General features: G+C 41.5%; 1 protein-coding gene and 1 long non-coding RNA gene across 2 annotated transcripts in view; both read right to left on the reverse strand.

Moving 5' to 3' along the window:
• LOC106821596 overlaps positions 1 to 367 on the reverse strand; it is a 4,427-nt gene extending 4,060 nt beyond the window's left edge. Inside the window, exon 1 of the long non-coding RNA XR_001395752.1 lies at positions 297 to 367. This is a non-coding gene — a long non-coding RNA (uncharacterized LOC106821596). The remainder of the gene's footprint in view (positions 1 to 296) is intronic.
• Positions 368 to 1,184: 817 nt separating this feature from the next.
• LOC106821275 (synaptotagmin-7-like) overlaps positions 1,185 to 13,675 on the reverse strand; it is a 58,372-nt gene continuing 45,881 nt past the window's right edge. The window contains exons 6-8 of the mRNA XM_014826020.1: positions 9,948 to 10,117; positions 1,566 to 1,626; positions 1,185 to 1,210 (exon numbers count right to left, since the gene is read on the reverse strand). Of these exons, the coding sequence (XP_014681506.1) occupies positions 1,185 to 1,210; positions 1,566 to 1,626; positions 9,948 to 10,117 (257 nt within the window). The remainder of the gene's footprint in view (positions 1,211 to 1,565; positions 1,627 to 9,947; positions 10,118 to 13,675) is intronic.

Raw genomic sequence — 13,675 nt, forward strand, 5'->3', positions numbered from 1 at the left:
ATAACTATATATAACTATATATAACCATATGTATATTATATATATATATGTGGTGTGGCGTGTGTGTTGTGTGTGTGTGTGTGTGTCTGGTGCTCCGTGTGTGTGCATGTTGCGTCCCCGCCTGGTGTGTGTGTGTGCTGTGTATAGATATATGCTGTGTGGCGTGCTGTTGTGTGTGTGGTGTGTGTGTGTGTGTGTGCTGTGTGATGATTGTGCTGCTGGTTGTGTGGGTGTGTGTGTGTGTGTGTAAACTATCGGCGTCCCGTAGCCGGCCCGCACGCGGCTAATGGCCCTACCTAGACTCATTCCTGCCGACTCTATCGCGCCCCCCCCCCTCGGTCCATGGCCGCTCACGCAGAAGCTGCCGTGTCTCTTATCTAATCGCCCGGACACGCAGGAACAAAGAACGACTCGTGCAACACCGGGCGCCAGTCTGCAGCGTCACGCGCTCACCAGCGTCTTTTCTTGTCTCCAACTTCTTGCCCGGTCTGCCCCCACCACCAGCCATATCTTCACGTACCGGAATCTGACCCGAAAAGGCGTAACGCGCACCCTTGAGGAATTTAATAAACTTGATGCCGGGTACGCCATATACTTCGCGACGCATGTAGGCCTATTGGTCGCAGAGGTCCCATAGAAGCATCTCGTTAAAACACGATGCATGAACGTCCGCCCGCGTCGAACAAAGCGCAATGAAATACATTTACCACTGACTGAAAGTAACTACCAGCAAGGAGTGCTTAAGCTAACCCATTTATTTTGGACCATCACAGCCGTTCTAAAGCGATTCATTGTTAGTCTCGTAGGCAAGAGATGCCTCAATTACGCCGTAGTCATGTACATCCTACGTTGACGTTTCCCGTCTCCGTCGTCGTTGTTGTGGTTTGTTGTGGTTGTTGCTCTGTTGTTGTTGCAAGCTGTTGTATGCAACGGTGGCGCGACAGGATATGCAGTAGCCAGATGTGCCGTGGAGAAACTGCACGCTTGCCGTTTCTCTCTATACCTGGACGCTGGAGGCTTACAGGTGCCTTGCTTTGGTTGTTGCTTAGAAAGCCGCTGTTGTATGCTCATGTGCCACAAAATATGCAGCCTACCAAATTTTGCCGAAAGCTGCACGGTTGCGTTTCTCTCTATACCTGACGCTGAGGTATCCACAGCATTTATAACAAGCTCTCGAACACCGCTTACACGAACTCGATGCAAAGAAAACCTGTGAATCACACAGCTGGCACAACGTGTTGCACCGTTTGACCCGCCCTCACTGTTTGCCGAACAGCTGCCTCGACCCTACCTTTTGCTGATTCCAAATGAGATTTCGCCACATCAAAACGTAACACAACCGGGCGACCCATAATAACCCCGAGCCCATAATGGTAATATTGAAGCGCCGCACGCGTTTGCTGACGTAAATGCATAACAATAAGCACTAATATAAAGCCGTCACGCAGTTAGATATCCACACCATAGTTTTAGCATAAACCTGCATGAAGTGTTGGTCCCTGCAGAAGCTTAAAAGAAGTCTTAATGCCTTTGAGCCATTCTATTCCCTTTAAAACAGTAACGACCAGTTGGCCCTAAGACCCCGTAGGCGTAGCCAAAGACATAATAACGTCTCCTGTCTTCGTCCTTCGAAATCGCAAAAACAGAGCAACAATATAAAACGATGACAATTCATAGTTAAAATCGTCTTCAACACGACTCTTGCACGTGCACAGGTGCCCTGTCGAACAGCGCTGCTCAAGCATGTCGTCAAACTTATATATTGCTACTAATGATGCCAAATATCGCGCGAATTATATTGTTCGAATGCTTCATGTACACGTAGAGAAACGATAGAACGATAACGAACGCAGAAATACACGCCAGAAATAGATAGCAGAAACGGACACAAACAGTAATATCAACCATGCGAAGTAGTGAATCACCATGACGATATATAATGATACTAATATATAGTATAAAGATCATACGACCCGTGCTATGATTTGCTTCTAATCCAAAAACACCCGAACGGGGTACTCAGCTTATAAGCCTAATGAAAAGCTCTAGTTAGTAAAATCCATAATATAATATACTATACTATATATATATATATATATATATACTATATATATTACATCCACGAAACACATTTCATGGGCGTTCATGGTAGATAAGCGGCTAATGGCAACTTTTCCGTGTGGCACCCGTGACTTCTGTATAGGCTGCCAGGCTCTTCCATAGCCCGTACATCCGTCGGTCATGTTCACCTCACACAGGCGGCCCACGGAACACCTCTCCTATCGATCGGTTGACGGCCTAAAATTTGTCGTAGTCGTACACCTTGACAGCCGTTCAGGATGCGCGGACTGCACCTTTTGGTACGCGCAAACCCTAATGAACGAAGTAATGTGAACGCGGCGGATATCAAAATACGGATGGAGCAATAAAAATTGACGAAAAATACTGCGCATAAATTCATATCGTTGCCAAAAATGCGCCCAATAATGCTCCCTCCGTGAACGACAACAAGCAGTCTAAATTGCCCCAAGGTGTTTTACAGGCGAATACCCATTTTTTAAAATAGGCTAGCCGTAACCCTTTACATAGACGTCAGATTATGCTATGCCCTATGCCGTGTAGAATATCATCAAACTCCTCACGCCTATCGTGTGGTATAACGCGTATACTCGGTTTAACATATTCCGCCATAATGCTGGAAACGCCCCACGTCTCGTACAGCTTCGTACGCTCGCGTTACACGTATTATCAACCTTCAAAAAATCTTGCCGCTAATACGACATTAAGATCCTTTCTCTTTGCGCTAGAGACGCAGTAAACTATAAAGACAAATTTAAAAAACAACCATGGCGTACAAGTGCCTAAAGTATTTTACACTGGTTTTACAACAATGTGAAGTATGTAGTGCCACTCGTTTTAAGCAGACGTGCTTGCTGAAGCCCATGAGTCAAGCCACGATCAACACCTAATTCAATAAGATTGCAATCATTTCACATTGCTCTACCGCGCCCATAACCCTGCTCAAAATCTAATTGTATTGTTTTTGTCAAAATCTTATAAAAGTCACAGCCAACTTCTAATGTGCCGTCAAGGAACGCTGAACATCCAGTGATGCATTAACTGCACTTTCTTTGCCGTACGAGTCATGAAAAACCGCGATCCGCGGTTATTCAACTTAACTTGGAGCGCCTTTAGAGCGAATATCTAGAGAACTTTTATTTATGAGACATTATCATTAAAACACATTACTTTTACAATTATGGCCTTTGACATGTGTGGATTAAAAGACTTGTCGACTTCGAACATACAATGCCCCCCTCAATGTAGAAACTGTGTGTTGAGCAATGCCGGTTGCGAGTCTGTATGCACTGAGTCCGAGGAAGTATGCCCTTCAACACATAAAGAAACGCTAAGGCCTCCCCACCCTACGATTCACGCTAATGCTATCCACACGCACACGCACCATGAACTCACGCCACGCACGTACCCGCGTAAGTCATGCAAACTGGAAATATTATGCAAACGCCCCCTCATGAACTAAAAAAACTTCAGTGAAATTCATATCATCTTCTCGCGCGCTGAGACCGAATGCGCTTACAAGCTCCACCATGCCAGGCATTAGCACTTTATTGACCGGATTTGTACTTGGTTAAACAAGAATAGAAAGCCGCACATAGAAAAGCCATAATACTGCCCCCGCCATAACACTTTCATATCCGCCCGCACACTCCGCCGATATAGCTACCTTTTGCCCTGCCAGCTTGGTTTATTACTGCAGTCGTATTCACGTGGTTAAATAATTTACGCCTTTCAAACAAAGACTACCTTTCGTCGCCGTGGATATACGGACATTATTTGCGCAGAAAGTTAGGGGGGCGCCCTGACTAAATAAATAAATACTCGCGACTGAAGCGTAAATAAGTTCTCGGACATATACACCGCGCCTTTGCATATTGCAGCTACATTTTAATGACCCATAATGGATATTATTTTAATAAAATGAAACCGTCGCTAAGGGAAAATAGGCTATAATGCACACATAGCCGTTAAATTCAAACTGGCTGCGCCTATATTTGTCAATAAATGTGTTGCTACTGCAGCTCAAACACAAGTAGGCCTCTACACGTCGCAGTAGCGCAACCTGCCACGCCAAGCAATTGTAATTTAGGACTCTTTCTAAATTGATGGAACAAGCGTATCGTTGCACTATTTGAAGTTTATTCATGCCGCCAAAATTGTAAAATGAATTCCCAAATAGGCATGTTAATCTAGATTATTTAACATGAAATCTATCGTCCACTTTTTGCTAGGCAACTATTTCCACGCTCTTACTATGTCTATTATTCTATTGCATTCTTTCACCTTCCAGTTCGTGTGTGTCTATCTATAGCGCCCCAAAACCTAAATCCGACATTTGGAGAGTCTTTTAGGGGCTTCACGCATCTTTCCCAACGTAACGTAGTACCAATGAAATATATGTACCCGGAGCCGGTAATAATTTTGAAAAGATCAATGTGGTTAGGTTGATATTTAACGACATCGAATCGACTGGGCGGTCGGGGTTCAATGTTTGGGGATTAATGCTGAGTTCCACATCTGGCCCAGTCATCTCTGCGTGTGGAGTGGGTGTAAGTTTCAATTTTCACACACACACACACACACACACACACACACACACACACACACACACTAAATCTCTGCGTTAGTTCTAGAGCTATCTCTGTCACAGCGCTGTTGCTTATGTATATGATAGAACGTAACCTAGCAACTGCAACACATGTTTGTAGTTATCTGCCAGCTGACTGACTGCTTTCCTCCGCTATTTAGCGGAGGCATAGCGGAGCGTTCGTGAAACAGGAGTTGTCCGTTCGCCAAGTTCTCCGTAATGCCTCCGTTCGCTAATCAGCGAACGGACAACTTAGCGGAGAACTATAACGGAGCTTTGTGAAACGCGCCCCAGGAAGAAGTTGTTCACTCAAAACTGTAAGATGGAAAACATTCCTCTAACGTTGCATGCCCTGGAACATCATGTGAAAAGGGCTGTTTATCAGGCAGGGCACATCTGGGGACAGTCACTTATAGGAGACCCTGAAGTTCCATCGCCAGATTTATGGGGCTGTGAGAGCGTGACAGATGATTCCCCATGGACTCCATGCTGGACCACTCTTCCAGAGGCAGCCAAAGCTAGGCAGGAACTGTTAAAATGTGGATACAAAAAGCCTTGTACAAAAAGATGCAAGTGTGTCAAAGCAAATCTCGAGTGTACACAGATGTGCTTCTGTTCAGGACAGTGTAACAGAGAATAAGAAAGCAAATCTGATCATATGAGACACTGACAGAGATCATTTAATGTTTTAACATAATACATGATACACCATTGGATTGTTTTTACACGGCATACGCGCGTGCCTTCTATTGCGTGCACTGCGTCTTCATGAAATCTGATGGAACGACGTTTTGGCGGGCGCGCAGGCGTACCTTCCAAAGTGTAACAGAAATTATGAACTGAAGTATAGATGGCATACTTAAGTTTTCATCATAATTTTTCACGTGTTATACCCAGTTCTTTGACCTAAAAACATTTTATATTGTATTTGTTTAATTTGAAGATGTATGTTAGGATATTTCATGCTTTCCATCGGGTTCCTTGACATAAAAATAGGTATAGATAACTAGATCCTGATAATCGTGGCACGTATAGCCATTTTATGGCAAAGAAATGCGGTTGTGGCAGCCATTGTGGATTAAATTTGTTTGGCGGGAAGATATTATGATAGATGTGTTCTATACCCGTTCTATGGGGTTCATTGACCTCAAAAACATATGTATAGAGACCAAGATCATGGTACTTGGGGCACTTACAGCTGATTTAAGGGCAAAACTGTGTTTTGTGGTGGCCATTTAGAATTTTCAACTTTTTGGCGTGAAGATCATATCTTATGATGTTTGACATGTGTTTTATTGCATTCTTGGACTTCAAAAACATAGGTATATACATCAAGATCATGGTAATCGGGGCACTTACAGCTGATTTATGGGGAAAAACATTTTTTCTGGCGGCCATTTTTAATTTTTGATTTTTTGGCGGGAAACGTTCGAGTGACATCGTGTTTCCCGCAATTTTTGAAATCAGCATACTCAAAACCACCCTAGAGCCAATTTTCATGCTTCTTTCCAGAAGTGCACACCTCAGACACATATCCGCCCCACTAACTTGGCTTTAGAGGATTTAGAGAATTGTTATTTATAGGAATGATCATTAAAAACACATTACTTTTACAAATTATGGTTTCACATGTTGGATTAAAAGACTTTGTCGACGTTCGAACATACAGATGCTCAATGTAGAACTGTGTGTTAGCAATGCGATTGCAGTCTGTATGGCACTGAGTCCGGTGGGAATATGCCTTCATACACATAAATAAACGTAGGCTCGCGCACTCCTCGATTCACGCTTACATGTATCCACACGCACACGCACGCATGAACTCACGCACGCACGTACGCGTAAGTCATGGAAATGGAAATATTATGAAACGCCTATGAACTAAAAAAATTCAGTTAAATTCATATCATCTTCTCGGCGTGAGGCCGAATGCGTTACAAGCTACATGCAGGATTAGCATTTATTGACGGATTTTGTAATGGTTAAAAAGAATAGAAAGGACATAGAAAAGCATAAATATGTGCCATAAATTTCATATCCGCCGCAACTCTCGCCGATATAGCTACCTTTTGCTGCAGTTGCTGCAGTCTATTTTTACTTGTTTAAATAATTTACGTTTAACAAAACTACCGTTCTCGCGTGATATACGAGACATTTATTTGGAGAAAGTTGGGGGCGGCCTGACTAAATAAATAAATACTCCGACTGAACGTAAATAATTCTCGTTGACATATTACACCGGCTTTGCATATTGCTACTTTCATGACATAATTATATTTAATAAAATTGAAACCGTCGTGGGAAAATAGTATAATGACAATAGCGTTTAAATTCAAACTGGCTGCGCTATATTGCATATATGTGTTGTTACTGACTCAAACACAAGTAGGCTCTACACGTCGCAGTACGAACTGCACGCAAGCAATTGTAATTTTAGGACTCTTTCTATTGTGGAACAAGCTATCGTTGACTATTTGAAGTTTATTCATGGCAAAATTGTAAAATTGATTCAAATTAGGATGTTATCTAGATTACTTTTGAAATCTATCGTCCCTTTTGTGCTAGGAACTATTTCCCGCTCTTATAGGTCTATTATTATTGCATTCTTTCACTTCAGTTCGTGTGTGTCTATCTATAGGCAAAACTAAATCCGACCAATTTGGAATTCTTTTGCACCTCTCCGGTGTATTAAGAACATTTCGCTTAAGTTTGTATTAATGCTGCAATCTGGCTCACGGGTAAGATAACTACCCAACATTGAATTGTGCAACGAAGTGCAATTGCTTAAACCTTGGTTCCGACTACCTTTTTCACAGCGTGCTTAATGTTGTGGGGATTAATAAGTCCCGTATAATAACGGACGGGACAGAAAAGCTACGGCGGATATGGCGGAGTAAGTGCCATTGAAGTTACGCCGCCTCACGTCCAGCATGTATAAATACTTTCCGATGGCTAATATAATGGGATAATGGGTGTAACGTAATTGTCATCGCCGTGACAAAATTACTGGGCTAAAATTATTTTAATGCGAAAAAATAACGACATAAATCTGCCATTATAATTCACCGCGAAGAATTATAAGCAAAACTATTTAGCGATAAAAATGCAAATATAATCAATAATATGATATAATATAATACAATATTATATTATATTATTATATAATATTGTAGTTGAATAACGATGAAAATTATATTGAAATTTATAAATTTATTATATGCAAATGTATTTTATTACTCGGGAGCAATCGAGTCATAACCTCAGCTCTAAACATATTCAAATTTATTTTAATCTTGAAGCTAATCTCCGGTCGAAAATATTCGCCTTGAATAATTACGATATTGTCACTCGTATTAATTCTCCGTGCGTCATGGAGTCTAGTAAATAAGAAAACCTAACATATATCTATAATAACAACGTTTTCCGCAAATCATGCCAGCATACTCCGCTGTTACAAGAAGCGATGTGCACATACAGCTGCACTTCAGGTAAAATCATCAGTGCTCTGCGTGGCTTCATTACTGCCCTCTAGTGGCCAATTCACGATCGATATTTAGGGCGATCGTTGTCGCGCGCGACTTACTCATTTATTAACGTTAATGTTTTACGGCTTAAAATATAATAAATTATTACGTGCGGGAATTGGAAATTCGCGAGAGTGGAACTGCGTCCAGCGACTCGTTGACTACGGCCGATCGCAGTGATAATTTACGCTGAATTTCTAATGCAGATGGAGTAGTGACGTCACTCCTCATAATTGCTAACTTTTCACTTTTACCTGTTCATATGTGCATTTGTTACACCACCCCGCAGCGTCGATTACTAGGCCATATCGATAACGGTAGACTCACTGCTGTGACTTGACTATCACAAGTTACGCTATTGTGTGGACCAACTGTGACTATCCTTAAAAATCTATCGTCGATTAAATGAATATTCATCGATTCCGGCATTCGTGGAGCGTGTTCCAGAGCGCGTCGTCGAACTCATTTGAGCATCTTAAGATGTCGAGTCAGCTCTCAGTAATACCACGAAGTATGAGTGTTAAATATTCAATATTTACTCATTCTTAGCATGGAGAGTTTACACATTAGTGTCCACTGCTCACTAACTGACGAATCTCGATAAATGGTAAAGTACCGACTAGCTAGCGAAATCTATTTTAGGCTGAGGATAAAACGAGATCACTGTCATTATAGCTAATTAGCTTTGCCGGTTTAACGCGGCTATTTAACTACCTACGGTCCCCGCACATGTTGTAGTATCTAATCAAATTGGTTGTGTTCGGTGGTAAAATTTTGGTACACTAATTGGAAATGGAAATCGAAATTAGAAGCAATCACTGTAATTAATTGAGACACATTACGCATTGACGACTATTACTACTCGTAACAAATGCATCAAAGTAGGTGTGGCGGACCAGCATTTAAACATCACAGAGAGTATTCGATTTGATTGCATGCACGACGCAACTACATACTGGTATACCGTTTGCGAAGTTGTGTCATTGGTTACGTCTAAATGTACGCCCTACGTCTTTGCTTCATTTCAACTATGCCAAGGCTGAATTCGCTAGAGATTGTCAAAAAGACTTTTTACATGACTAGTAATGCCAATCAATACAAAGATGTGATGGTTATACGTATATGTATATATCATATGAAAGAATCGAGGATCATACGTTGAGTTTCGTGTTTCCATCATGTTTCCCCTCAAGCAAAATAGTACATCACTTAGTCGCGAGTTATTTACTTTTCCGCGTTAAGTTGTGTTACTGCCTTCAAAAATTAATAAAAACAATCCACATCGTTATCGTCGTCTATCATCATCGTCGTCGTCGTCATCCTCCTCATCCTGCTACTCCTCCTCCTCCTCCTCCTCCTCCTCCTCCTCCTTCTCCTCATCACCATCGTCATCGTCATCATTATCATCATCATCATCATCATCATCATCATCATCATCATCATCATCATCATCACCATCATTATTATTATTATCATTATCATTATCATCATCATCATCATCATCATCATCATCATCATCATCATCATCATCATCATCATCACAAACTCTTGCCCTTACCATTGCCAATACCACTACTACTATTACTATTACTATTACTATTACTATTACTATTACTATTACTATTACTATTACTATTACTATTACTATTACTATTACTATTACTATTACTATATATATATATATATATATACATCCACGAACACATGTTCATGGGTTCATGGTAATAGCGGCCTAATGAACTTTCCGTGTGGCTTACCCGTGACTTCTGTATAGGCTGCAGGCTCTTCCATAGCGTACATCCGTCGGTCATGTTCACCTCACACAGGGGCACGAACACCTCTCCTATCGGATCGTTACGGCTAAATTTGTCGTAGTCGTACACTTGAAGGTTCAGGATGCGGGACTGCACCTTTTGGTACGGAAACCCTAAATGAACGAGTAATGTGGCAACGTCGGGATATCAATGAACGGATGGAGAATAAAAATTGACGGAAAAATACTGGCATAAATTCATATCGTTGCAAAATGCGCAATATGGTGAACGACAAAAGCATCTAAATTGCCAAGGTGTTTTTACAGGCGAATACCGATTTTTTTAAATAGTAGGTAACTTTACATAGACGTCAGATTTATGCTATGCTGAATGCGTTAAATATCATCAAACTCTCACGCCTATCTTGTTATAACGCGTATACTCGTTTAAATTTCCGCATAATGCTGGAAACGCCCACGTCTCGTACAGTCTTGTACGTCTCGTACAGTATTATCAACCTTCAAAGAAATCTTGCCGTATACGGACATAGATTTTCTTTTTGGTAGACGCGTAAATATAAGACAAATTTAAAAACCAGATGGCGCTACAAAGCTAAATATTTTACACTGGTTTTACAACAATGTAATATTATGCACTCGTTTTAAGAGACGTGCTTGTGAAGCATGAGTCAGCCACATCAACACCTAATTTCAAAATAAATTGCATCATTGTACATTGCTCTACTGGCATAATGTCAAAGATCTAATTGTATGTTTTTGTCAAAAATCTTATAAAATCACAGCAACTTGTGCGTCAAGGAACGGAGTGATTGCATAACTGTTCTTGCGTACGAGTCATGAAAACCGGGATCCGCGTTTATCACTTAGTGGGGCGGATACGTGACATTTTTTACTTAAAGTGTGCACTTCTGGAAAGAAGCATGAAAATTTGCTCTAGGGGGGTTTTGAGTATGCTGATTTCAAATTGCGGGAAACACGATGTCACTCCAACGGTTCCCGCCAAAAAATTAAAAATTAAAAATGGCCACCAGAAAACATGTTTTTGCCTAGAAATCAGCTGTAAGTGCCCCGATTACCATGATCTTGATGTATATACCTATGTTTTTGAGGTCAATGAACCCCATAGAACGGGTATAGAACACATCATTATCATAATATCTTCCCGCCAAACAAATTTAATCCACAATGGCTGCCACAACCGCATTTCTTTGCCATAAAATGGCTATACGTGCCACGATTACCAGGATCTAGGTGTCTATACCTATGTTTTTGAAGTCAAAGAATGTAGCAAAACTCTTGTCAAATATCATAAGATATATCTTCCCGCCAAAAAGTTGAAAATTCAAAATGGCCACCACAAAACACAGTTTTGCCCATAAATCAGCTGTAAGTGCACCAAGTACCATGATCTTGGTCTCTATACATATGTTTTTGAGGTCAATGAACCCCATAGAACGGATATAGAACACATTGTGATCTATCATAACATCTTCCCGCCAAAAATATTTAATCCAAAATGGCGGCCACAAACGCATTTCTTTGCCATAAAATGGCTATACGTGCCACGATTACCAGGATCTAGGTGTCTATACCAGTTTTTATGTTAAGGAACCCGATGGAAAACATGAAATATCCTAACATACATCTTCAAATTAAACAAATACAATATAAAATGTTTTTAGGTCAAAGAACTCGGTTACACATATGTGAAAAATCATGATGAAAAATAATGCCATCTATACTTTAGTTCATAATTTCTGTTACACTTTGGAAGGTACGCCTGCGAGCCTGCCAAAACGTCGTTCCTTAGATCACAGCGTGAACAAAAATATGTTGCCTATGTGGAGTCACTTAATTGGAAAGATTATTCCGTGATTGTTCGCTCTTGACCACTATCACTATGCTCGCTGGATGACGGTTTATGTGAGAGATAAACTTGCCCTCGAGATTAACTGCCCTATCACACATGCAGAGTTCCTCAAAGGCAACTTTGTGACACAGAAAACCATGCACAAATTCTCAGCACTAGCCCATGATCAAGTTTATGAAAAGCTGAATGCAATGGTGAAGGGAGATGGAAGCGTAATAGGTATCACTGAAAATAAAGCAGCACTGAGACGGTGGATGATGGCAGGTCTAGAAACAGCTAGACTATTAATGGAGTATGATGACAAACATTCAATTAAAAATAAGGACACAGAACGCCACCATGAACAAATACCAAGTGTGCAGAAGGCTTGCTTGATACCAAACAGATAATGTCCGATAGTGTGGTAGATACTATAAGGTCCGCAGAAGACATAGGCAAAGCACAGTACCAGAAATTTGTTGCGGAGCATATCAATGACAACATCACTGCATTCAATAACACCATACAAAGGTACAATCTGCCTCTGTTGAATTCTAGTTCAGGAAAGAAACCTGCGTCCACTTCCAATATTTCCAACCTGCACAATGATGTTCATCTCTTCCCACGGCTGTATATATCGTGTCAAGCTAGAGAAAGTGATATGGATGCCTCCTTTACACATGAAAATCATGCTTGGCCTTCATCGTTGGCATCAAATGGTATCATGCGCCAAACAAGCAAATCTGACTTGATGGAATGCTTGGAGTCATTGGTACCACAGCCGGAATCTGTTCCAAATGTGGATGTCAACATTGTTGACGGTGCTGCCATTGTGCACATGCTTGACCCAAAGAAGTCTCAACTTTCTGTCAAAACATTCCAGGACTATTCACAATTGGTGTTCTTTCCCTATATAGAACACATGCTACAAGACGTTGTTCGCGTAGATGTTGTCTAGGATGTCTACAGGGAGGACAGCCTAAGACACAAACACGACAGAACCGTGGATCTGGTAATCATCTCCGGGTGGACAATAACACCAAGATTCCTGTTAACTGGAAGAACTTCCTTCGCTGTGATGCAAACAAAGACAGCCTGTTCCAACTTCTAGCTAATGCTATACAAGATTTTAACCTCCTCCACAGAAGCTAATGAACTCTACACATGGCCAGAATGCTGTATCATCTCCCATAGCTGACCTGTCAGATTTTTTCTGCACTCACGAAGAATCAGACACACGGCTCTTGTTTTATGCTTCCCATTCATTCCATCATGGGCTTACCAAGCTGATGGTACATGCAACAGATACTGATGTGGTGGTTATCGCAATTGCAGTGTCAAGTGTCTTACAGGACTGGGAAATATTGATAGCATTTGGTCATGGTGCTAAACTACTTTGCATTCAGTGCCACCTAATTGCAGCTGAATTAGGCAACGATGCATCATGGGGTCTTCTATTCTTCCATGCAATATCAGGATGTGATACTGTTCCTGCCTTCCATGGAATTGGAAAGAGAACAGCTTGGGCTGTTTGGTGCAGTATGCCTCATCTCAAACCGATGTTTGGTCCAAGCCAGGTATCCCCCGACGACGTGGAACAAATAGAGAGATATGTTGTTCTCTTGTATCAGCGAACATCAGCACTCAGCCATGTGAATGAAGCCAGGGGCGCGTTTCACAAAGCTCCGTTCGCTATATTCTCCGCTATCTCCTCCGCTAACTCCCGAGTTGTCCGCTAAATAGCGGAGGACGCGTTTCACGAACCTCCGTTCGTTAAAGTCGCTCGCTTTTTACCGCACTTTAGCGGACAACTTTAGCGGAGGAGATAGCGGAGAATATAGCGAACGGAGCTTTGTGAAAGG

Source organism: Priapulus caudatus, unplaced genomic scaffold (genome assembly GCF_000485595.1).
Source record: "Priapulus caudatus unplaced genomic scaffold, Priapulus_caudatus-5.0.1 Scaffold4, whole genome shotgun sequence".
Lineage (NCBI taxonomy): Eukaryota > Metazoa > Priapulida > Priapulimorpha > Priapulimorphida > Priapulidae > Priapulus > Priapulus caudatus.